Here is a 27,358-nt window from a genome sequence, read left to right on the forward strand (position 1 = left end):
GTCATAATAATGGCATATTATGACAATGACTCAATCAGCAAAAATTCTTTGGAGCAAATTTCTTCTTTAGTTTCTGATGAATGCTCACGTGGATAGCACGCACATTAGTCTGTGAATGAAGATGTGGAAGACACATATTTCAAATGTTTCAGGAACTGCTTGTCTTAGTAAATGGCATGTGTATAAATGGCATTGCCATTGTATCATGTTCATCAGCTATAGCCATTATGAAGGTATCAGGGTACTAATAACTTTTTGTGCTTTTTCTAATGTATTTTATTTGTTTTCATATCTATATATTTATTCATTCATTCAATCACACATTAATTTGCGTATATTCTTTTTTATCCACTTGTTCATTCATTTCTTTTCAAATCCCTGTTTACAGGTGTTTGAGTTCCTGCTTCAGCTAAGAGCAGATAGCATGTGTAGACTGGGCTTTCCAGGAGAGAATGGAATCTACAAATATAGCCCTCATATTCTATGTGATTCAAGGTGAGATTGATTTAAAAAAATCACTATTTTCTTGCTTTAAAGATAAGTACCAGTTGTTGTGGTAACAATTTTATAATGAGTTCAAACAGAATCCAATGAAATATCCACCAAAGTGTTTGTATGTATAAATAAAAAAAATTGCTCTGGAAGAAAATCCGTAATTGCTGAGAAATGAGCAAAATAAGCACGAAATTCCATAAAATGTCAGGTATTTTTCGAAGCAATATTGATACACTCTCCCACATATGCTTTTCTGTGTTAGTGATCATCAGAATTATTGATTTTGAGCTAAGATTTCATGATTTTACAAAGATAAGCTTATATTAATGTACCAGATCTAGATAATGATATTTTGACAGTTAACCTTGATTTAAAAGACTTTCTCATGAAATAATTGTTTGCTGCAACTACTGTCTTTTACCTTTTTTTATTTCTTTGGTAATATGAAGGTGTTGGTTAGCATTGGATTGACTTTTCAAAAAACTGAGCTGTAACATCTCAATTGTTACCAGTGTCTAATAAGTTGTAAAAATGAAGCCCTAAAAAATGAAAGTCACTATTTAGTGCTTCAAAGAGTACAGATGTAAAATTGACCAGAAACACCATCTCAATTTTATTCCAAGTACCGTACCACTTTTGTCCCCAGCTGAAATATCAAAAGAATGATATTTCAGTGACAGATATCTGCATGAATTTGATTGTTTTTGGGGGAGGTTTTTATCCATCTCAACTTTGTAAATAACCAAAACGCCATGTTCAGGATTTTTTATTAACACATCTTGATATGTGTATGTCATGGTTGTTGCATTTGTATGTTTTGTAGTAAAAAAAAAATAGTCAGTTATTATTATAAACAACATGTTCCCCTCAAAGTAAACTCCAAAGGATGCTGGGAATGTCAGTAGTGCCTTGCCTTTAGATAGATGAATTTGGTGCTTCTTCTTTCTGTGTCACAGATTAGAAACTGAATTAGCAGGAAAGACGTCTCCACCGGTATGCAGTTCACCACCTCCAGGTGAAAGGCACCTTAAACCGACAATCATCCCATTCATCCGAGCATTTAAAATCGTCACAACATGCTTGAGAGAGGTAAGAGAAATGTACATCGGTAGATTTCAGTAAGGCTAGCTTGTCTTCGGAATATGTCTCAATAAAACCTGGTTAACAACTATGATACAGTATACCTCGGCGACAGCACACAACAATTTTTAAATCACCAATTCATAAAAGATTGGGTTCTTATTTACATTGAAGTACATGTACATGTATGCAATGCTTTCAAATCATCAGATCTTTAAAAATGATTTTGAATATGTGTCGGACATACAAAACTTTGCAAAGCTGCCAAGTAGTACAGACTTTCCGTATTTCGTACTGAAAAATTAGAATAATACTGATTTCTAAATTTTCAGTTTTATGTGTTGTCCTATGGTATTTTTTTGAAAATACTGATTTACTCACCAAAGTACTGATTTTCAGCTTTAGAAATACTGAAATATTCTTGTTCAGGTTGGCAGCTCTGACTTTGTATTATTCATGGAATTTCATTTTGGTTTTTAGAAACATATTCATAAGACCACAGCATCGTAACATGCATGTCTTCAAATATTTAAGGCATTAATTTTGTATGCTGTTGTTTTGACTATTTTCATTGTAATTACAAACTTAGTATGCATTTCTTATAACAAACTTTAGAAAACTATATTACATTGGTTTGGTAAAATGCCGTTGCATCCTCAATGGAATGGAACAAACTCCCTCTCACAATAAGACAATCCCCAACAATTGAGTCCTTCAAGAAATCCCTTAAAACCCTTTTGTTCTAGGCAACTGCCTCCATTTAATATGTCATTCTGATTTTTGTTTGTATAAATAAGTTAAATGAAATTGTGAGCGCTTTGGGCCATGTGGGAAAAGCGCGTTATAAATGTTGAGTATTATTATTAGTATTATTATTATTATTATAAATAAAATCGTAGATTTAAAAAGAAGCGTAGCTCTCAAAAATTCGAAATCCTTTCTGAAACAGTCGTGAAAATAGTTCATGGGCATATGGATTGTGAAACTCACCTTTCAAAGAAATCAATGCGCTGAAGATGGAGGAAGCGCACCGTAAAAAATGCATTTAAAGTAAAGCCCAAAGTTTTCTGCTTTACAAACCTCAAATTCTGCTTTCTAAATTTCTTCACTTTGAAATTCTTCGAAAGCTCAGAAAAGACACTTAAATTTTGAATGAGTAAAAGCTGTAAAAATTCTTACCTGACTTCCCTTCCTACGTACTCCAAAGCATGGGCGAATTCGAATAACTAAAGTCATATGCGCATGCAAGCAGAACAATCAAAACAACAACAGTGCACGTCACAGTACATACATGTGCATATTGCATGAATGAACATGCATGCCAACGAACGTAGAGGGCAGCAACACACTTGTTGTTGCTGCCCTCTACGTTCGTCGATGCATACATGCTACTAGTACGGGCGACCAAGCGTTCCATCACCGTAGTAACGTGATGTGCACGTGAATATTGCTTTCGCTATGCATGGAAATTTCCAGAATGAATCGCGCACAAAGGCTGCTGGGATAGCTGCATTGCGTAAGTAGTACGTAGTGTTGTACTTATAAATTTATTGTGGGTCAAATCTGGTAAGGTTTGCGATCGCGATCGGTAGGCTGGTTTCAAAGAGCTTAATTTGTGCAATTCCTAGACTGGATTTTATAGACTGTATTATCAATTAGGATGCTTTTGGAACCAATTTTTTATACTTTAAAGTTTAAAACTAAGATTTCTCACCGAATTCACTGTTTTTTTCAAAACTGTGTTTTCCGGCTTTCTACCCCCGTTTCCGCGGAAAACTTTGGACACTAATTTAACCCTAAAATGGCCGGGGGGGGGGTTGAATCAACCCCCCCCCTCAACATTTTCTGCGATCATTCTGCCGCGCGAAATTTTTTGACCACGCCACTCGCAGAGTTTATACTTTTAAGTCTCGCGCATCTTTTGAGACCAAATTTACGACGCCCGGGTACGCGGTTCCGAAATTACGCAACATTTTGTAAGTGCATGTCAGACCAAAAATTGTTCCAAAACGTGATTTTGTGTACAAAGTCAATGCAAATTGAGTTTTCTCATCTTATTCATAAAGATATGATTATTTTTACTTTAAACAGCTGAAAGCAATTGATTTTAGCATAATTATGCTTCAAAAAGGTTGTGCAATAAATCTGGTGAAAAAAACAAAGAAAAACAAAAGGTTGAAAAACAAGGAAATACATAAGAAATTCATAAAACAATAAAATACATAAGAAGTTGATTTCCAAACCGAAGTTTTTTTCAATTGCCATTGTTAAGAATGCTACAAAGAATATTTTTACCAAAAATTAGCATTCTAGGAGCTTTATTTAGTGAATTAGAGCAAAAAGTATGATTTATTAATAAATTAGCATAATTAATTCATATAAAATAAAATCTCATTATGTTGGAAAATTTTACCATACAGCCTTGTAGATTACATCGCACACTACCAGCATGCAAATTTTTGCGGCGCTCGCGCGATCGGCGGCCGAGATCTCAGGGGGGGGGTTGAATCAACCCCACCCCCCCCCCCCCCCCCCCGGCCACAGAACAGCCAAAAAAGCCCGGCCTAGTTAGGGTTAAAGACTTGCAAGATGACAAAGACAAATCTCTGGCTCCAAAGCAGGAAAATGGTTTGTAAAGGGCCTCAACGCCAATAGTCAAGGTTTAGCAGTAAAAGTACCTGAGTAAAATAGAAATAGTCTGCTTTGGCATATAAGGAAAAAATAATCACAATTGGTTTATTAAAATGCAATAGAAATAAAATCATGGAGTTTATATATTCTGTGAATAATTCTTTTATATATTATTTTTCAATTTGTTTTAATCTGATCAGGAGACCCATTGGAAGGTTCTATCACTGGTCTTGCCCTGTCTGACCAAAGCTCTACAAAACAAGAACCTGGTCCTAGCTGCCAATGCCAACATGGAGAACCTCTGTGTAGTTCTGTGTTCCATGGTAAGCTCTTTTTATTTGAATTCAGTTTAATCACGAAAACCATTTCAGAAAATGTCAAGTGATAATCTTGACATTATACAAATATCTGTAAGGGTGTCTATGATCGCACTACCCGTTCTAGATCTGTAACTCCCAAACTCCCTTTCGAAGCTATATTAAAACGTTTTCCCTGAACGCTGTGCATCCTAGGCAAAATATGATCCCTTGGGAAAGATCTAACTCTTTCAGGGATATAAATGTTATATTCAACCTCTTAGAAGGCAATACACGTATCTGTATGATATTTTTGTGTCTCGTTTGCTAACAGGTGGAAGACAGAAGTCACATAAATCGTTTACAGCGTTCTGAAGGATTCAACAGAATTGATTTCTATACTGGTATATACAGTGCCCTGACTGCTCTGGTGCCATACCATACGCTGCTTGATCAACAGAAGAAGGTATTAATGCAGGTGTCATGGCCTAGTGGTCCATGGCGGTACGCAGTGGAGGAGTAGGGGGCAGTTGCCCCCCCAAAAAAAAAACCAAAAAAAATCACAAATTCACCAAAAGTACAGTGTATGCACAAAATTCCTCAATTTCACTTTATAAAAAGCAAAAGTACCACAATGACAAGCTTGGTTGCTTTGCTCCCCCACTTTTGAGATTCTTTCAAAATTACATGTCTTGTCCCCCCCCCCCCCCCCCCGGGAAGTGGTTCTGTCAATGGACTGAATAATGGGTCCCATGATTCTCAGTTCTTATCCCTTAATGGCAGTTGGACCAAATCGTAATTACATCAGTTTGATAGTAGATATGAACCCTTACAAACCCCAAGATTAAAAATATCCTTCTTACATGGAAAGTTTTAACATTGTTTGGTGCCAAAATGTTTATGCCTTATGCACCAGCTTTCAGCCTGAGACCATCACATCAGCATCTTCTAAAGATCCCCAAAACACAAGTAGCATATTTGGTGAATTTGCTTTTTCTAGCGCAGTAACTTCTCTTAGGAATAATCTACTATTAACCCTTTGAACCCTGAATTATGTCGGACGGTCGTGACCCTCACCCTGAGTTCATTGCAGATATCAAGATTATCGGTGAAATGAAGAAATACATGACATTTGAAATCAATGATCTCCTATTCTCCTATTCGCATGATTCGAACGCCAGCGGCACCTTACTCCACTGGTACCCGACCTGGCCCTGCTGATGTTGTGTAGCTTCATGTACCGACGATAATCTCAAATTTTGTCTCAAAATCACTGCTTTGACGGATGTAAAATTCATCAATAGCTTACAATAGTCCATATACAGATTCAGATTCATTTATTTCACACCTCTTTAAAATGCACAAAAATGCATAAATACAAATAAAATTCTTATACAACAGAACAGATATTGACCAGTATAAATTATAAGTAGTCATAAACAGATAGTAAAACACAATAAAAAACAATGATTTCCGCTGTACGTACGGCGGATGTGGGGGGAAGACAGAAAGCCATTGGCCTATCGAGGTCTATCCCTCGATACGACTTGCCGTGTATTATCGCATGAGCCTCCTTGGTAGGCTAGTATATTTTTGCTATTTTTTAAATAAATAATAATAATAATAATACATATGATTTATATAGCTTCTTTCCATTTTGATTAAATGCTCAAGGCGCTTCAAATGAAAGCCATATATCGACAATGTATATTGTAGTTATCGACTGAATATCTCCCACATGATGTCATTTTAAAAGGGTCACCTGACACGTAAAACCCTTGCTTTTCGAGTCACATGACTTGAAGCCGGCATTCCGGCTTTTAGGGTATATGCATGTACGCGCTTTTATAGTGATGCCGGTTTCCTGCCTTTTTTGGTTCAAAGGGTTAAATATAAGAAATGTGACATCATTTTATTAACAGAGACTTTTAAAATCTAAACAGAAGATTAATCTTTTCTATCATCAGTTCTTGGTACTATGACACTCATCCAAACTCTCTTATTCTTTTCATGTTCTTATGGGCTTCAGAATATAATATATCTAGATAGATGGCGCTTATTTGTACTGTATGCTTATAATTAGTATCATTGTACTTTAAGGTGTACCTGATCAAGTGCTTTGAAGCAGGCCTGAAGCTGAAGTGTGCCCAGCAGTGCGTGGATGGTTTGACCTTGTGTGTCATTGAGATGCAGGACACCATGTTGAAGGTGTTGCCTTCTATCATCCTAGTCATGTCTCAGATGTCTGCTACTGCAACCATGGCTATCCCTGTCTTGGAGTTCCTTTCGAGTGAGTTTAGTGTCTGTGTTAGAACCACTCATTTATCATGTATATATGAATTTTAAACCTCTAGATATGTTAAGTAAGTTTAGTGTCTCTGTTAGGACAGTACATTTCTCATTTTCATTGTTAGCATGTTTTATATGTCTTTCGTATTATATTTATTTGTTGTAATTTTGCAGTATTTCCTTTCAGTGGTAAAGCTTTCCAAGTTGCAAATGACTTGCATCCGTACATGTGTGTGTTAGGTTGAGAATTCAGCATTCAATACAAAGCTTGCTGTCATTTTCTGCTTGTTCATGAATGTACATTGATGTACCTGTACCTCTTGACCTAAGGTGGTAATGATGAGGCAAATTTCTAACCAAATATTATGGAATTGTACATTGTAAGTAAATTGTGCTATACATTGATGATGACAGTCCGTATCAGACATTGTGTGATTCAGTAGTAGCCATAGCAATCTGGATTTGATTCAGATCCTATAGCATTAGTGACGTCATATGAATTTTGATTTAGTTCAGATAGAAATATCTTATCATTTCATCCTTTTGTTCTTATCCACAGGTTTAATCTGGTTTCCTCAGCTGTATGCGAACTTTGTTGAGAGTGAATACATGAGTATCTTTGCGGTGGCGCTTCATTACACCAACCCATTCAAGTAAGTGGAGAACATTTCTTGTATAGTGCTTTAAACTCACGCATATGATGTGAGAGAGAGCAAATCATACACATAGTTGCAACTGGGCTGAATGTGCGTAGCTGGTTAGAGTAGTGTTATGTGAGTGATGTCAGAGGATCACTTTTCTAATTTTTAGTTTCCTTTTGACATCGTTACATGAAAGTATATCCACTTGTTGATTTTCATGTGTAGAGGAGTTGGTCAGATTTTCATGGTCACCCTTTTGGTGTAACTGGCGTAACCAAATGGTTAGTGAACAAGCTGGTTGTAGTCAAGCTAGGATTAGACCAAGTGGGAGTGGACCAAATGGAATTTAGACAAAGCTGGTGTAGATCAAGTGGCAATTAACCCTTTTCTCATCATATTCAATTAAATGCAACATACAGTACAACGTCAAGCTTCATAATAGTGGAGAAGTAAGTAACTATATGTATTTAACAGTGTAAGGTTGATACAGTTTGACCTATGATATCTTTTCTCCTTACATATAAATGCAAATTGTGGTAACGATCTCAAAATAACTTAAAAAAGAATCCAATTAAATGACCACCCAAGTGTTTGTATGTATAAAAAAAAAATATGTGACAAATGGCTCTTGGAAAGATTGTGTAAATGCTGAGAAATGAGCAAAAGAAGCACAGAATTCCATAAAATGTTGGGTATTTTTCTAAGTGATATTAATACACTGTCCCACCTATGCCTTTTTGTGTCATTGATCATCATAATTCTCGGTTTTCAGCTAAAATTTCATGAGTTCTCAATGACAAGTTTATGTCAATGTACCAGATCTAGATATATGATAATATTGTGGCGATTAACCTTGATTTTAAAGACTTTCTCATGAAATAATTGTTTGCTGCAAGTACTTTCTTTTACATGTACCTTTAATATTGATTTACATGTAAATGGTTTTGGCAGTAATTGAAGCTGTGGTGTGATTGATCTCATTGCAGGTTTTCCTTATATGTTGTATCGCTTGCCCACCATGTGATTGCTATGTGGTTCATCAAATGCCGTCTTCCATTCAGGAGAGAGTTTGTAAATTGTATCACAAGGGTAAGATTCCACCCCCTCCTAACTCCTTGCCCTCCCCTTGCCCCCCCCCCCCCCTTCCTCTCAAATGCGTATATGCAAAAGACGGTTGCAAAGAACTAAGAGCATTAAATCTGATGGTCTTATTGTGCATTAAAACAATTTTGATATTAGATCCTCTGGCAAAAGTGCTATATAAATCCAGCTACAATTAATATTGTCATATTTATTTTTTGTGTCCTCTAATTATAATTTTATTATTATTATTGATATACATTTCATCATAATTTTTAAAAGACTTATGCCACTGTGTTGTTCAGTATGTTCTGTATTTTAAACTTAAAACTATGAAAAAGTGTAAACCATGAGTATTATATTATTATTATGCACATCTCTTGTATTCTCTGTTCACCCCCTCCCTCTGTAATCTTAAGAAATAATCTGAACAAAGTTTAGTATCAAAAAGCTATTTTGCCTGGAATGTTTGGTTTATTATGGCTTACTACATGTACATGTATGTCGGTTTTCATATTTGAATATTGGTTTCCTCTTTTTTTGCTCCTTACCAGGGTCTTCAAGCGAATGCCCTGAGACCTGTCCCAGACTTTGAGGGTAGCAGCTCTCCACCGATCATCGTCAAGCTTAGGAGAAGCAGCAGTCTTACAGATAAAACCAACAAGTTAGTAACAGCACTCTTAGATATATGGAGAAATAATGATAATAGCTGGATTTAAAAAGTGCTTTTTCTCTGAGGATACAAAGCGCTGCTGTTGTTACCCCAGCTTTAGCTGCGCGGCCCATATAGACGCTCAAGCATTCTAGGAATTTCTTCCTACTGGGTACCCATTCACCTCACCTGGGTTGAGTGCGGCACAAGGTGGGTAAATTTCTTGCTGAAGGAAAACACGCCATGGCTTGAAATCAAACCCACGTCCCTCAAATACATATATACTTATATACAAATACATTTATGATATTTATTGGAAACCTTTTGAGATTGATCATGACTTTTAAGCATTATATAATTTTACAATATGAAATGGTGATACGGATCTCATCAAATGAATGCGCTTGGCATTTCTTATGTTTTTTTTGTTTTTTTTTCAATTCTCAAGTTGTCGATCCTTTAGAAAACGTAGGCTTTTGATGACTTATAGGTGGTGCATGTACATGTATGTTAAGACACACAAATAAATGCTTTGTGTTTATCTGTCTTGTTAGGAATGATCAAGGCAAAGGAAGGGGTGATGAAGGAAGCAATTCAAAGTCAGTCTCAACAGAAGAAGCTTTGGATATGCTGAACAAACTCCTAACCCAGACATGCTTAGATATGATGGCTAGGTATACCTACTCTACATTAGCCACCTATCCAAAGAGGTAAGAAAGATATATTTTATGAATCTAAATATCTGTTTTTTCTGCTATGAGGAATCAAGTATTCCATGCTCTTGGTATTATACTTCTTATTGTCTGGTGATTACATGTACATAGGCAATTTTATCACCTGTCATTCTGCCATTTTTCTCATTTTTTCTTGACTCCATGAACTTCTCAAGCAGTTGAGAGGATTACAACTTTTCATATGCATTAGAGAACAGAGACAAATTATTTTGGGCAGGTACCACATGTAGAGGTTTGGCCCAAATTGTTTATGAAACTGCCCACATTTGATATGCATAATAAAGGTTTGAAGTTTCTGCACTTGTAAAATTGAATTGGGATTAAATGAACCAGTTGTGCAAGCCTCAAATCATATGGACTTCTTCTTTAAAAGTTTTATTTATACAACGTAAGTGAAATAGTAATAATATTAATAAAACATAAGATTAATGTAGCACGCCTTCGAGCTTACTTTGGTGCCTCAGATCAAATAAGTGCCGAAATAAAAATATATTACAGGTTCAAAACTTAAACAATTAATAAAAGCTCTTACAAAGGTATGTCTTCTTGTTCCCCCTGAAGGTAGTTGTTGATGTCTTGCTGATTAAGTAATTTTTAATTGATTTTTTAAAAGTTCTTTTAAATTATTCTTAAAATCACCATCCTTTTCAGATCACCTGTTTCAGAGTTCCTCTTGGCTGGAGGTCAAAGTCAGAGCTGGCTTGTCGGAAACAAGGTCATCACTGTCACGACCAGCGGAGGCAGCACCCGTCTGCAGCGCAACGGGGTGTGCGAGAAGTGCAACTCCCTGATCCAGCAGTACATAGAGACGACCTCCACGGCATCCCAGGACAAGGCGGAGGAAGGGGCGGAGAAGTGGACGCAGAAGATGGCCGATGAGAAGGTCGACAAGGAGCAGAAGCAACCAAGTTCACCGTCGGGTACAGGGTTCGGAAGGCTCAAGAGACAGAGATCAAAGTCTGGTAACACACAGCGGGTAGACAGCAGTGGCAACGCTCTACAAAAAAAGGTATTCATGGACGTTCACTTTGAGATGGAATGATAACATTGTTTTACAACCTTCGTCAGCACCCTGATTTTTGCAATAAAGTTGTAATTTCATGACTATTTTTTTTCAAGTCTCTTTCAACTTTGGAGACCAAATTTGGGATGCCTAGGTACGCTGAAAAATACCCTGAAAATGGGATTTCAACCACAAAGTTAATGCAAAATGTGTTTTCAGCTGAAAGCCATAAATGAGTGATTAAGTTTGCTTTTAGTTCATTTAATTCGAATAATACTTTTTATGACCAAAGTCATTTTTGCTGATACACAGCCGAGATCTGAGGTCCCCTTGACTGACAAGACACAAACACCCTGCGAATTAAGGTTAAAACTTTTCCGAATTATTTTCATGATACAGAAAAAAAAAAGAACCAAAAGATTCACATTTCTCTTCCAGTGAAGATTGTAGACCCTGTAACATAAAGGAAAGCATATCATGGCTGGAAATCAAACCCACGACCCTCTGATTGGAAGCCAGGAGTCAGACTACCAGACAACAACTCTCCCACAATTAGATGAGAGAGAGAGATAAAGAGAGAAGTCTGATGTGTCATGGGATTATTATGTTTTCATATTTATTTCATTTTGCCCTTTCACCTGTAATCTGGTTTCTCCATTTTAGGCCACCCGAACAGAGGACCAAGAAGAAGTGAAGCATCTGACACTCTTCAGCTCTGTGACCCAAGAGGTCACGAGCAGCGGGTTGGACACATCTCACGGGTCATCGGCTGAAAGTCTCAAGGGAAGTGATGGTAGTCTCTCCTCTACAAGAACTGGTTTGAAGGTCTCGTTTACAGGTGATAAAGGTCAAGGTTCAAAGGTGAATCCGTCAGCAGCAGCTGCTGGAAATAAGCCACCATCCAAGGTGATGTTTTCAGGTGTCCCTGATGTCAGCCAGGGATCAAAGACAACAGCCGGTGCCTTTGAGACATCTCATGGACCATCGTCTGAAGGGAAGAAAACGGGTGATGGCCAGTCTGAATCGGGACATTCCAAGAAGGAAGACAGCAGTCATCCATCAAAGGTGACTTCCAAGGTTATGTTTGCGGCTGATAAAGGCCAGGCTTCAAAAGCACATCAGAAAGAAACCGGTACTTGCCCCCCAGGGTCAGTCAAGCCAGTGTCTATTACACAGGGAGGTTCTGATACCAGTCAGGGGTCAAAGGTCAATCAGACAGGAAATGGGATGGCGGACAGTGGAGATCAGTTGACCTTCAAGCCGCGGTACTCCTCCCGCGTCTCCTCCGCCTCCATCTACCAATGCAACTGCTGGTGTCAGGGGTGGGCAGAGATCCATGTCAGACGTCCCACGGGAAACACCTCCTGGATCATGCGCATCCAGAACGGTGGCGCCCTTGTCCCCTCCTCACACGAGTTCCCTCTTGCCGATATCTCAGCGTTGCTCCTGCGGAACAGAGACCTGGACATTGATGCAGACATGGTGATGCCTGATGATAGTGGGTCCGAGGATGAGATGTGTTCTCTGGATGAAGAAGATGAAGAGGAGGAGGGGGATATCCATGATGGCAAGCAGAGCATCGGTCATGGAGGTAAGATTATATTATTGCATAAATTTTGTCATATTAATATTTTAAATAGAAATAAATGATTTTCAGTACTTTTTTTTCCTTTTTGAAAAATCACGTGCAGACAAATGGCAAAAAATGGCAAAACGGTTATGCTTTTAGCATAATGGCAGTGGACTCCACCATAATCAAAATTCAAATTATGATTATCTATCATAAATTGACACACTCCATTTTTATTTCTCAATATTGTGCAAGCATTTTCTATGCATTCACTTTAACCCTAGCCAAGAATAAGAAAAATATGATCTGTCACATCTTATAAGATGAAAGAATGATTATTTAATCTTCAATTTAATTAATATATAAAAATTAATCGTAATCTGTTTCTGTATTGGGATATATAATAATATGAGCAAGACAAAACAATTTGTCTCTGTCATGTTGAAGCTCTTTGATTTTATTTTACATATTAATATTTCTTCATGATCTTGCTTCTAACTATCAGACGTGTATGTAAACATGTACAGTTTGTATAACTTACTATATTCAGGCTCTAATTCTACATGAAGAGTTTAGAGCTGTTGTGCCCTGTAATCATAACTACACACTGTTTTATCATACTGATCAATTGTCTCATGCATGGCATCATCGTTATCGCCCTTGTTGAATATTTGCATCATAACATGAGTGATATATATACTAGAATTTTGAACCTGTTGATATTTGTTTTCTTACTGTGCCCATGTGACAGTCACTTAAATATTATTAAAATGCAGACAGATTTGAACTGATTGTACTGTATTTCTACAAAGAAGAAAGAAACATGTATGTTGGGTTTTTTTTCAACAAGAGCTTCAGACACAAACCAATTGGCAAATACATGTATAAATCATGATTTCAATAAAATAATCTTATCAGTTTTAAAGAAATATCACATTTTCTTGAATTCATATTTGAAAAGGGAGAACTACATGTATTTGCCAAGGCCAAGAATAATCTATAGGTTTAACTTGCTTTCCCCACATTTTGATTTCATACCCTTATTTTTTCCCTAGGAAATCAAGTTGTTATTTTTTATCTTGGGTGCTAGATTTTCTTTTGTGTATTGACAGGCCTTTCTGTAGAAATCTCTGTGCTACATGTACTTGTTCATCTGAGGTGCCAACCCCTCTGATTCCAGTGTAATGCTCCAGAAAGATGGCCTTATCTCCAACCCTTATTATCACCACAATAATCCTCTTGAAGATTTTGAAAGAAAAAAAAAGAAAAATCTGTAATATATTGAAGTAGTGGAACTGTTTTATCCCTTTGATAAAGGGGGGGGGGCGTCGTGGTCTAGTGGTTAAGACTCTCGTCTTTCAATCCGAGGGACATGGGTTTGATTCCCAGCCATGGCGTGTATTCCTTCAGCAAGAAATTTACCCACATTGTGCTGCACTCAACCCAGGTGAGGTATAAAATGGTTATCGGCTGGAAGTAATTCCTCGAAAAGCAGTGCGCACCAGAATCAGTAGCCTAGCTTAGCCGGGGTAATACATGTATAGGAGCGCATTTGGCACCTATCAAGGTGGATACGTGAGCTATACAAATCTTCTAATAAGTGTAATTAGTTATATAAACACACCAAGTTCTGGTACTGCATCTTAAGGCACAGATTGCTTCTGAGAGTGTGTGCAAGTAGCAACCCAGAGTGCTCTATGATCTAGATACAGTACTGTGTGCACTTAATTGATGTTACATGTAGTTACCAAGTTATCTTCCCTAATTCTAATTTCCAAACGTTGGCATCTCTGGTTTATTCTGATCCATCTTTATTTATACTATTATCAGGTTCCAAATTCTCATTGATTTTCCATTACCACTCTGTGGAGCGTTGTGGCCCAGTGGATTAGTCTTCGGACTTTGAAACAGAGGGTCGTGGGTTCGAATCCCAGCCATGGCGTAATTTCCTTCAGCAAGAAACTGATCCACAGTGTGCTGCACTCAACCCAGGTGAGGTAAATGGGTACCGGTAGGAAGTAATTCCTTAAAAAGCTGTGTGCGCTATGAACGCCTAGCTTAGCCGGGTAATATAGGAGCGCCTTGAGCACCTAACAAGGTGGATATGTGCGCAATATAAATACCCTATATTATTAATATTACCCCATTCTCCTTCATGTATACATGTAATTCTTATACTCAGTAATATTGTTGTGATCCCCTCTATTTATGCCTATTTCCATGCAGCCTTGTTGGATTTCAGCAGCCCCTCATTTAATGATGATGAGGATCTTTTTTCTGATATTCTTTGTGAGTTTTATTAACCCTCTTTTATTTCATCTTTACTTTTTTTTTCTTCAGGCCATTCTAATTGTGCATATTAATAATTCCTTATCAATATAGCTTTATTAAAAGTAAACCATGTCATTTGCCCCATGCATTTTTCCTCTTTTCCTGAAAATAAGGTTTTATTCTACATTGTAGAAGTGCTTCATTGCTTTAGTTTTTTTTTTCTTTCTTTTTGCAAACTCTTAGGTATTGCTGAATAAGATATTGGAATTAAAAATAATGATAATGCATATAAAGCATTGTAGGGGTGCTTTGAAGGGTTATCAGTAGAAAGAGTAATATATGCTTTAAATTCTAGTCCTATTCTTAGCTTTGGTGAATCCCCCAAAGTGATTGTTGCTTTACCGATTCATTGAAATATTTTTTTCTCTTTCACCCATAACAGGGGCATTTATTTTCAACAGAAATTCATTTCATATACACATCGTTTTTAAACAAAACTCATAGATACATTTCCAAAGCAACAGGCAAATTATACATCTCTTTCTTTCTTCTTTTCCTCAGAATCTTATTGATATCTAATCTTAATTTCAATTCTTTGACAAAAGTAAACCATAATTTATTTTCTCTTCTTTTCTATGTAAGTTTCTAAAAATTTACATCTTATAAATACTCCAAAGTGCTATTGTTATAATATCATCAATCTTCTTTTCTTTGTAATTTTTCAACAAAATATCAACATGAAAACAAAGGCCTACGTCATACACATTTTTAATCATTATGAATAAATTATAAAAGAAATGCCTATTCAAACTATAATACAAAAAAGCATGTATTAAATCTTCTTTGATATTACAAACTTCACATTTATCATCATTGTCCAATTGCCATAAAAACAACATCCTCTTCGTAGGAATTAAGTTATACAACAATTTTAAATTGAATTGTTTCAATTTGTTTTCCCTTATATTTTTCAAATTTCTCTGATTCATTGAAAGATAATATGAATGTGTATGTCCTAAAGCATGTTATGACGCGAAGGCTATGAAGTAAATATGTGTTTATTATATGAATTTTGTGATTTTGCATAAATGTTTATTTTGATCAGATGCCCGATAAAAATAAAATATGTATCTGGATATTTTTTTTTTTCGTTTTGATATAGAACATCTTTACAATCATGAATGAGCTGAGAATTTCAAATGCTACATCCCTGTCTGTAGATTTCTGATATCCAATAACTCAAATATTAAGTTTTATTTTTTAAAAGATATTGCTGAGAAAGGGTGCTGGATTTGTAATGAATTCCAATTTTACATTTTCACAAATATTCAACCATTCATAAAACGTTTTTAATTGCCGCATTAATTTTGTAAGATTGAAAGGCTTTATTACACTGTATACTCAAGTATAATTCACATATTAGTTAAAGTAGAAACTTAAATAATGAAGTTTAGTTAATAATATTGTCTTGAGTGAATTTCCACAACTAACATGATCAATTGGTCTAAAATTATGCTTCATAATAAATTGATAATTTTTGCATTGTAATCCAAAATCTATGTCTGTACTTATATTTCCAAAACCTGGGGTGAAAGATCATTTGTTTACTCATCCTCTAAGCTATGGAATAGCCTCCCTCAAAACATCAAACAATGCTTGACTTCTGAAACTTTTAAACATTACCTCAAAACATTTCTGTTCAATTCTTCTTAATTTCTTTTATAATTTCCTAAAAAGCGCCTTGAGCACTCTACAGAGTGGATTTGGCGCGATATAAGTCAAATTATTATTATTATTATTATTATATGGCATATTCTATCAAGCTGACTTGTTTTGATCATATGTGTCTTGTCATTGCCTGTGCCATGTTTTTTTTTTTTTTTTTTTTTTTATCACATTTAATGTATTATAACTACCATGCATATATATATTGGGCCTGTTTTATAAAACTTATTATAACTAATAACAATTTGACAAATTTAACAGTTTAATTAAAGCTACTGAAATCATTTGATATGATTTGCCAATACAGTGCATTTGTTATGATAACAATTCATTATAAAATGGTACCCAGAGTCCAGTAATTCAGAAGGTTAGGATAAAACATTGCAATTAGTTATTGTTGTTGTTGTCATTGTTGTTGTTGTTGTTGTTGTGCACTTCTGATACATGTGTGTTAAACAATTATATATAACCTGTGGGAAGAATGCACTCTATCTTTGTGAATCTACAGCAACATATTGTGCAAGGATCATATTGGAGAGTTGCATTGTAACTTTTATAGATCTGTTATTAATTTACATGCTATTAAGTTTTTTTTTCTTTCATGACAGTTTTCATTAATCCGTTGAGCCAAGTGCCATGAGTTATTCAGTTTTGCCATATATATTTTGTTTGTTTTGATATGAATGTATTCATGACATATCAATACACATGCCCATACATGTAGATAGTCTACATATTTTCTATCTACATCATCTAGTTGTAATGTTTCATTTTGATCACTGTCATCATTTGTTCAGTCATGATATGATTTTCTGTGATTTGCTACATCTTGTTGTGTACATTGCCTCATTTGGGAATATTTAGAATGATTGCATCAGTAATATTTTTCTTTTGTTTGCTTTTTTTTTTAAGAAAATCCATGGGCCCCTATTCTGAACTCGGGTTGAAATTAAACCCTGATTTATAGTTGTGGTTTAAGTATGGATAGCCAATTGTTGTACAAATCTCTACTAGTACAATTTCAAGTTATTAACTCACATGACACTCAAATCATTCATAACTGCTGGGAATGATAACTGAAGTACTTTTCTTCATTATGCACGCATATATGGAAACAAAATTGTAATCATAAGAAATATACAATATAACCACACTTTTTGAGTTTTTGGCTCCCCATAATTTTAGCACAGAGTTAGACCGGAGTCTAAGTTAAACCTGACTTCAGAATAAGGGCCATGGTTTTTATCAATTATGAGAGAATCAGGATGTAGAACTAATATAGGGCTTCATGCAAATGCTTCTAAGCACTGTATATAGTAAAAGAACAATATTGAAGAAAAATGATTATCTCTTTATCTCATTGATAAATGTTAAATATTTTGTTACCCTTATTCAGAATTTAGTACATTTTGGTAGGCTATATAAAATACATGTAACATATACAGTCACTGAGTACACTCCTATACTTATTTTGTAAGTCTTAAAGAGAATCAACATTTATCATGTTGACTGAATGCCTCTTACTTTCTTCTACTGCCAGAGATCTTATCTTTAAAAAGATTTACATTATATCATTTTGATTTCTTCCCTCTTTCTTTTGTCAAGGTCTGCAATCTGACATGGATTCGTTGAGCTTTCCTAGAACCGAGATGGGGCTGTCTCCCATGACCCCAAGTTTCCTCCAGGATTACAGTGCCATGAGGAAGAGAGAACTGGGGGAGAAAAGGGTACGGAGACCTGTCTTTTCCCGTGGGGGGGGGGGGCATTCTTTCACAAAGCTTTAATTGTGCGACTAAAAATCACACTTAAATTCCCATAATCATGCAGCCATTTTCAAGGACTAATACTTGATACTTGATGTAGTAATCTCGTTGGCAGCTCATACAGAAGCTATACTGGGATGATGAATAAAGTGAGCCACTGGAAGGAGTGTCATGAAGTGCAGAAATGGTGATGGATAGACATAGCAATTTATATGTGCAGTAAAACATGCTATGCTGAGTGCAAGTAAAAACCAAGCTTTTGACTTTAAATCATATGGAATCCAACAGGGGGCTGCATCATTCTGATGCGGAGGATACCAAAGCAGATCCAGAAATAGAGCGGGTTCAGTGAATTTGAAAATAGAGGATGTGCTGGTGACAATTTTCTTAGATTTATCTACATTTATACACGTTCAATGGACAAATTCTCAAAATTTAGAGGGGGTGCGTAACTCTTAAACCCCTGCCTTGATCAGCCAATGCATCAGCTTGGATTGTTAGTTGTGTCTTTCTCCACCATTTCACAAGGAATCAAAATTAAGCTGCACATGTAGCTAAAATTCTACTTATCCTCTTTGTATACTTTCAGGATCCTTCGTACAGGGAATTGCTAAAGGAGTTTGATGAAAAGCCAGACGACCTTGAAAATGTGGGTACTTCGCCCAAGCTTAGGTTGATGAGATCCAACTCTTCACCTGCCCTGATCAAGATGGGGGAGCCCACCAACCTGCCAACCCTCTCCCCTCGCTCAGTGGCTCGATCCTTCCTGGAAGATACAGCCCAGAAGCCAGGGTCCTACAAAGACCCTTCGTTCCTCTCCAAGCGCTACTCCCAGGAAGTGCCACCAGACCTCTGGCCATCCGCCGGAGAAGAGAAGACTGACCAAGGCGGGGACCAGGTGGATGGACTCCTGCAGACGAGTGGGTCATCAGAGTTTGTGGACATCAGCTATAAGGACATTGAGGTTGAAGAGACATCTACAAAGGCCACACCAACGTCGGCATCATCAACTGCTCCGGAAAACCCCGCCACAACTGTTCCAGATGCTCGTGACAGTACTGTCTCAAAGACTACTGCAGGTGGTGAACAGGAATCTAAAGTAGAGAAGCCACAAACCTTGCCAGTTGTTCCTCATTCAGTGAAAGAAGAGAGCAGGCAGCTGTCTAGGAAAAACTTGGAGTACAATCAACATTCCTCACGTCCCAGAGGTCACACGGTGTCTATTATGGTTCGTCGGGATAGGCATAAAGGACAGCAAGGTGATAGCAGGAGTCGTAGGACCTCAGACACTAAGCATAGGGGATCGTTTACCCAACGTGACACCTTCCGCTCTGGTATAAATCCAAGGTAGATTGTGTGACTGATTCATATTATAGTTATTAGTGACTACATTCAAAGAAATATCATAATTTGCATTACCTGTCTGAAAATCGCGTGAAAAGATGATTAATATGTTTTGTAGCGTGCAGGTGCCGTGGCCGAGTGGTTTAAGCCAATTACACCTGAAAGTGAGGGGTTTAGAATCCTGACTAAGGCACTTACATGTATGCCCCTGAGCAAGGCATTTAATATACATTACACTTTCACATATTTAAAGATTGTTGAAAATGGTGCTTGAAAGACATCTAAGGTCGTTTCCAGATGCAAGTTATCTAAATAATCATATCTGATTGAATTTTCTACTTGTAATTTCATGTCAAGGGTCATTTTGAGTAAACTTTTATTTTGTGCTTTATATGGCCCCATCACTGTACATGTATGATATATGTTTGTAAATTGTTTTGAAAGTGGAAATAAATGATTTTAATTGAACTGAACTGTGATAAAATCCAAGCACACATTCACACACAGCTTGATTTGCAACGTAAGTTTACCTACATGTAAATGCTTGATAATCTGCCTCCTGAGTTATAATTATGTGTATATATTTCTTTCAGCTTTGTATTCCTTCAGGTATATTTTTCTCCATTGTTTACCGAGGGTGCAGAGAGACCCATTGCTATACCCCTCTCACAGGTAAGGCTCTTCAGTTGAATGCACAATGACCTAAATTCAGACCAAAAAAAGTTAAACTAACCCTCCTAGTTTTTTTAAGCACTTAATAATAATAATAGGCATTTATATAAGCACTTATTATTCAGCAGCTACATTGGATCATATTTTGTGTGTGTACATGTGTAATTAACTGGGATGGAGTTTTGAACCAGGAGGGGCTTTAAATATCTGGTTTTATCATCATGTAATTATGCATATTAAGTCCTCAGCTGGCTTCATTTATACTATTATCATATATGAGTAAAAAATTCGTAAAAATCATGACACGAAGGTTTGTGATCTCCTGATGATTTAAAGGGAAATATCTGTATAAAAAATGTATGGAGAATTCTGTACATTTTGTAATTCACTCTGATCAGGTTTGGCAAATGTAGATTACCATTCTGCTATGTATACAGATAATAATGATAATGATATTGATAATAATAGGCATTTAAATAGCGCCATCAATCTAGAAATATTCTCTTCCGAGGTGCACAAGAAAAGAAAGAATGAGAGAGTTTTGATGAGTGTCAGAGTGCTAATAACTAATACTGTTAGAAAAGATAAGATACACATCTTTTAGTGAAGGGAGTCATTCACATTCCGTAAACTATATATTTCTTTTTTTCTGATGTCAGGTTGGTCAGAGAGCTGTCAAGGTACTGGACAGGATACCACCTTATGACACTCATAAAATAGGTGTGGTCTACGTAGGAGAATCACAGGTTAGTAGTCCAGGGGGTGTTTCACAAAGATTTAAGTATGACTTAGAGTCGCACTTAAATGCCTAGTTGCACACGGTATAAAAGACATGACTGCATTGGTCAGATCATGCCACGAGGATGCGCACTGCAGAGTATTGATCAATAAAATATGCGCGTTGCATATCATGTACACGTTGGCATTTAAGTGTGACTTAGAGTTGCACTTAAATGCCCAGTTGCGTGCAGTACAAAAGGCATCATTTTATTTTTGTCTAGAAAAAAAGCTACATTTGTTTATCAATTTCTTCCGATTCATTATCTTTAAAGGAGAATGAAACCTTTGGAACAAGATAGCTTGTGTGAAAAAAAGAAAAATCAAAGAAACAGATCAACAAAAGTTTGAGAAAAATTGGACAAATAATGAGAAAGTTATGAGCATTTGAATATTGTGATCACTAATGCTATGGAGATCCTCACATTGGCAATGCGACAAATATGTGTGATGTCACTTGTGAACAACTCTCCCCATTACTTTAGTATATATTTCACTTAAACTGCCTCTTTTATCACATCTATCAGTAGATCATGTCTTCTTTCTATAGGAGGGCATGTAATACAGATTTTCAAAGAATACATCATGGATAAAGAGTTTGTATCATTTTGGGGGGTATTTTATAGTCCATCAAAGGGAAAGTTGTTCACATGTGACATCACACATCCTTGTCGCATTGCCAATTGGAAGATCTCCATAGCATTAGTGATTGCAATATTCAAATGCTCATAACTTTCTCATTATTTGTCTGATTTTTCTCAAACTTTCTTTGTTCTTATTCTTTGATTTGTCTGTTTCGACACAAGCCAACTTGTTCCAAAGGTTTTATTTCCCTTTAACTATGGTATGTTTTTGTTGCCTTCACCATATTTGCTGGTAATATTAAAGTGTTAATGTCACAAAAGTAAACCTGTTTTTTTTTTGTGTATTTCAGTTATTTTTAAAAAGAATTTCTCGATGCCATTTAAACCTGTTTCTCTCAGGCCAACGACGAGACAGCTATCCTGTCTAACGTGTATGGATCAGCACGCTACATGAACTTCCTACGAGGGCTGGGTCAACTGGTGTCACTCAAGGACATTGACCCTGATGAGGTGTACACCGGAGGACTGGATAGAACCGGTTCTGATGGCAACTTTACCTACTGGTGGCAGGATGACATCATGCAAGGTATTAGTTGATTCTTTTGGTTCACATTTCTACTAAGTGGATGAAAATTTTAATGTCACAAATTTGTACAAAATATAATTTTTTGTATCTTATGTCTTGTTAATAATGCTGATCGATGTAAATTTCAAAATTTCAACATGAAGTACAATGGCCCTATCAACTTATTAAGATGTACAAATGCTAGGTGTTCAATAAAAGCACCAAAAAATATTTGTGAGGTTTTAAAAAATATGTATGTCAATGAATTAGAGAGTTGTGAATATCGAAAGATATGAATTTGTAATATCATATGCAAATTCCATAAATTTTTACTATTTAATGGTTAACAATGGTGTACAAGTGTGATCATATGAAAATTGCAGTGTTGAATGAGGTTTTTATTCACTTTGAAATAAATACATGTTAATCAATGCATGGTGTTGATCTCCCAAGTTGCGAGTATGTATTATGAAACACACTGTCAATATTATTAAACCATCTTTTTATGTTACACCACCCTGATGTAATTGACTAGTGACCAATGATTTGATTTTTTTTTTACCAAAGCAATAATCTTTGAACTTCTGTCACTTGAACTTGGCCATTCTCTCTGAAGACACTGTTTGTTGTGCTGGATTTGACATTCCCGTAGAGCCCGATGAAGTAGTACCAGACCTGCCAACCTCTGGGAATGAAAAACTGTATTCTGTGATACAAAAAACTGTATTTTCCCCCAAAAAAGTGTATTTCATAATAAAATGCTTGGCGCACTCGCCCATCACAGCGCTCAAGCTGCATGCAAGCTAAAATGCGCACTGCTCTTGCAGATGAAAAAAAAAAACATTGAAACTTGTGTATATCTCACCCTGGTTTTTACAAAATTATTGGAAAAAAAAACAAGTTACCTGAAATTACATTGATCTAATAACCATATTTCTGTAGGTTTTATGAAATAGAGACATATAGAGATGATTTTTCTCAATAATTTTTTTTTTTTTTTTTTTTTAAATACAAAAAACGTATTTTTTAAAGAAAAACGTACTGCCGTATTTTGGTTGCAAAAACGTACTAAATACGGCTAAAACGTACTGGTTGGCAGGTCTGTAGTACCAGCTTTCAGTTTCTTGACAGATTGGAGGATTGAGCATCATCCCGACTCCTTTTTCTCATGGTACTTGAACTTGTCTTTCTCTCTGAAGATGATGTCTGATTTTTTTCACTCTTTGCTCGGGATTCCCCTTTGGTTTCGGAGGAATTGACTTTCTGCCCGAGTCTGAAGAAGTACATGTAGTATCCGATTTCAGTACCTTTGAATGGCTGGAGGCTCTAGCATCATCTTGCTTCCCTTTTTCAGATAGGGCGCCAGTTTCCTGTACAAAGTACATCTTCAATGCATCCCACTGTAGTGCTGACTCTAATGACAACCATTACATACATGCTTCAAAATTATGTGGGTTGCAGTGCCACAAAAATTTTGCACTCCTTTTAGTCTATGTACACAAAAATAATGTTATGGTGCTATCCTTTTTTATGCAGTAATATTCCACATTGCCACTCTGATGCCTAACAAGGAATCTGATCCCATGTGTAACGGGAAGAAGCTTCACATTGGCAATGACTTTGTATCCATCGTCTACAATGAGAGTGGACAGCCTTATAAACTGGGGACCATCAAGGTACAAAATTGTCAATTTTATAATGTTGTATTCAATGTATTCTGCCAGGAAACCCCAATTTCAGGTATATACATCAAAACAGTCAAATAATTAGTAATATTATGATAATTCTATAGTTTTAATAAACGCATAAAACCCGAGGGTGTGCATGCATGAGGAAAAGCAGGAAATATGGTAAAAATCATGACTGAAAATCAAACAGTAAATATACATTATTAAAGCCGGGGTAATAATAGCAGGGCCCGCTGGGAGAACAGTTTTCGGAACTGAAGTGGCTACCCTGGGTAAATATGCCGCTATTATTATTATTATTATATACATCATAAAATATTAAATATAGATTGAACTTAATTAAGCAATAATAAATAGGTGTGTGTTTACTTCTACTTCGAATAAGTAACATTTCATATGCTTAATGGGAGAGAAATTCATTGTGCTGGTGCAGCTTTCAATCCAAGTATTTATTTCCATATTCATTAAAAAGAACACAATGAGAACAAGATTATACATACATACAAAGAAAATACAAATAACAACAAAAACAAAAGCAAAGGTATCAACCGAACAGAACTGGAACAAAATAGTGGTAATGATAAAATGATGGTTGGCACATAATTATAAAAATATAGATGAAACAAAATAACGAATGGAAATGGAGCATGCGCAAAAAAAAAAGCCATAAAAAGGCTGGTTTAAACGTGCATACCCAAGATATTTCAATCGTTAAAAGAAACACAGATCCCCATTATGATTTGGTCTTGACAGTAATTTCAGAGAGAAGAATTCTTGAATCAGAATGAGATTCTGCTTGGGCTTATGAATTTGGACAAGTTCTTGAAGGGTAATAGCATGTATATATTTGAATGATTATACAAGAATGTTTGATCCTTGATCTAATGGGTATCCAGTGAAGGTCACATAAGATTTTAAAAAATAGATCTGTCAAATTTATCAGTTAACTATATCCTTATTTCAAATTTGGCACTCATACAATGAGTATACCATCTCTTTAATTAGAGACCAATGAAATAATGAATGGATCGGCTATGCATGGCAGATAAAATCGATAAAGATCTTATGAGACCTCTCGCTTTCTTTCTTGTACAGGGTCAGTTCAACTTTGCTGAGATTGTTGTGGAGCCTTTAGACAATGATAGCAATCTAGTCTCCATACAAGCTAAACCAGGTGAGGATTACGAACAAAAAACCCAGAGCTGCCAACCATTACATTTTTGCATAATTATTCTGTTTTTGCAACCAAATCATGGCTTTTATAAATATATTATATATGATTTTCTTTTTAAAACAAACTTGCATTTCATTGAGGAAACTTGTCTCTACATGTCTTTATTTTGTAAGACTTACACAGGTATAGATGATTGGATGAATGTAATAACAGGTAACTAGACCAATGACAGAGGTCAATGGGGGTCAATATTTCAAACTAAAGTTTGGGGGATATGCAACTGAATACAGTTTCTCATTCCCTATAGTTGGCAGGTCAGGTGTTAAGTTTTGTGTTGACAAGTTCCTCTTATTTTATTTGAAATTTTTTTTTGCCATCATGATTTCCTTTTTTGGGGGGGGTTGCAGAAATTTGGAAACCATACATTCCTAATCTTACGGAAAATAAAATGAAAAAGAAGTGGTCTCATTTTAGGTCTTTTTTTGATAGTGTAGGCAATGCCCTAACACATATATGAGTAATTGAATTCTATACAGATGTATATGCTCGATTATTCATTTCGTGTTATGTGTACAAACTTTTGTCACAAAGTTTTGTCTCAAGTTATGTATTGGTACTCTAGACCATTATGATTTTTAAAAGTATATTTGTCATATTGTTGATCTATAATATGTGTATGCAGTTATACAGTGGTGCTCAAAAGTTAGTGAACCCCTCCAGAAAATGAACATAAAATAAAATAATCGCTAGAGGGTATTCATTTGTCTTGCAATCTACTATGGTCAACAAGGAAATTCGTGATCACTCTCGCAAAAAGTGTTCACTAGCTTTCTAGGAAATCTGTGATCACTCTCGCAAAAAGTGTTCACTAGCTTACAAGTTCACGAGCTTTCGAGTGCCGCTGCAACTCTTTATCAAGTGACGAAAATTATCTGATACGGTAGTCAATTTATACCAATCCCCAGGACCGTACGCACGAATGCGGGAACAATAGGTGGGCACTGATCCGTTATGTGATTGGTCGGGCGTATATGCAAATAGCCGGAGGTATATGCAAATACGCCACGAGTCGGCAATATGCAAATAAGACAAAATTGGCGGGCTCGCTAGTTTCCCGTGGGTGGGGGGTGATCATGAATTTCCTTGTTGACCATAGTAGATTGCGAGACAAATGAATACCCTCTAGCGATCATTTCATTTCGCAATAATGAACCTATTTAGTATAAAATGAAATGTTCAAGTTCTGTCATGTTTTAGATATATGAATGTGTAGTCAGGTGATAAGAATATTACATTCAATGAAGTTGTTTCTCTGGGCTCACCGAACATTGTAGCATTGTTGTTTACATTCAACACTCCGCATGAAGATGTGCATTTTGTGGTGGGATTCACTAACTTTTGTACCCAACTTTATATTACATTGTATAATAGTCTTGCAATCTCTTTTCAAAATAAAGAACCCTGTGGGAGGGGGGAGTGTGTTTTGTTTGTTACGGATGTGATTTATCTGTCACTTCAACAGAGTTGGAGCATATGTTGGGTAGACGAGGCCCCTGGATGGTGTCTGATCAACGAGCGGCTCTCCTTATCAGACAGATGGCTCTTCATGCCAATGTAAGCTTCAATCAATTCAAGTTTGATACCATTGTTTTTAGTTTTCGAAATGGCTTGGATGCATTTACTTTACTTATGCACTCATGGTTTGGTACCACAAAGGGGCAGGATTTTTAATGGATTTAAATGGGGGAGGAAAAACGACCCCCCCCCCCCCCATCAAAATACTCATTTTAGGTCTTTTTTGATAGTGTAGGCAATGCCCTAACATATGAGTAATTGAATTGCAGCCCTCACCCCCCCCCCCCTGTTTATTCCCATTAGCACCCCATCCCTTTGTGGTAACAGTTGGAAACCAGTTAGGTACACCACAGAGAGCATTCTCTTGAAGAGGAGAGGCTTGAATACCAGTACAACAAATCAGAGCAATGAAAAATATCATTTCATTAAATGCTGCTACATGATATTTATCATCTAGCAAAAATAAAGTGTTATGGGTTTTGTCTATCAGTCAGTTTTATGCTTGATTGCAATTGATCATTGCGTTCAACTATACGATCAATCACTACATGTTATGTTACAGGCCCATAATGTATCTTAATGAAATATGCTGCTTGAATGTCTCAAATCTTGCCCTTCACTCAACTCCTTTAAACGAAAATATAAACATTTCTTACAAACTCATGAATTGTTTCTTAAGTCATTTTGTTGTTTGCTTTTTTTTTTACCTAGGTTATCTGTTTTAAACACTTTTTGTCTGTTACAACCGT

At 36.2% G+C, this 27,358-nt stretch overlaps 1 protein-coding gene across 5 annotated transcripts in view; it reads left to right on the top strand.

Moving 5' to 3' along the window:
• Positions 1-27,358, top strand: part of LOC135153060 (tuberin-like) — a 64,204-nt gene that overhangs the window by 34,342 nt on the left and 2,504 nt on the right. For 3 of the 5 annotated variants that reach the window (XM_064105103.1, XM_064105105.1, XM_064105104.1), the window contains exons 17-36: positions 389-495; positions 1,452-1,584; positions 4,407-4,529; positions 4,837-4,968; positions 6,603-6,792; positions 7,351-7,444; positions 8,419-8,521; positions 9,067-9,176; positions 9,719-9,874; positions 10,550-10,907; positions 11,565-12,492; positions 14,698-14,760; positions 18,073-18,194; positions 18,820-19,577; positions 20,168-20,246; positions 20,906-20,992; positions 22,007-22,193; positions 23,709-23,848; positions 24,956-25,034; positions 26,557-26,648. In XM_064105103.1, coding sequence (XP_063961173.1) covers positions 389-495; positions 1,452-1,584; positions 4,407-4,529; positions 4,837-4,968; positions 6,603-6,792; positions 7,351-7,444; positions 8,419-8,521; positions 9,067-9,176; positions 9,719-9,874; positions 10,550-10,907; positions 11,565-12,492; positions 14,698-14,760; positions 18,073-18,194; positions 18,820-19,577; positions 20,168-20,246; positions 20,906-20,992; positions 22,007-22,193; positions 23,709-23,848; positions 24,956-25,034; positions 26,557-26,648 — 4,041 coding nt within the window. The remainder of the gene's footprint in view (positions 1-388; positions 496-1,451; positions 1,585-4,406; positions 4,530-4,836; positions 4,969-6,602; positions 6,793-7,350; positions 7,445-8,418; positions 8,522-9,066; positions 9,177-9,718; positions 9,875-10,549; positions 10,908-11,564; positions 12,493-14,697; positions 14,761-18,072; positions 18,195-18,819; positions 19,578-20,167; positions 20,247-20,905; positions 20,993-22,006; positions 22,194-23,708; positions 23,849-24,955; positions 25,035-26,556; positions 26,649-27,358) is intronic. The other 2 variants (XM_064105106.1, XM_064105107.1) reach the window with 1 other exon arrangement.

This window comes from Lytechinus pictus, chromosome 10, assembly GCF_037042905.1.
Source record: "Lytechinus pictus isolate F3 Inbred chromosome 10, Lp3.0, whole genome shotgun sequence".
NCBI lineage: Eukaryota > Metazoa > Echinodermata > Echinoidea > Temnopleuroida > Toxopneustidae > Lytechinus > Lytechinus pictus.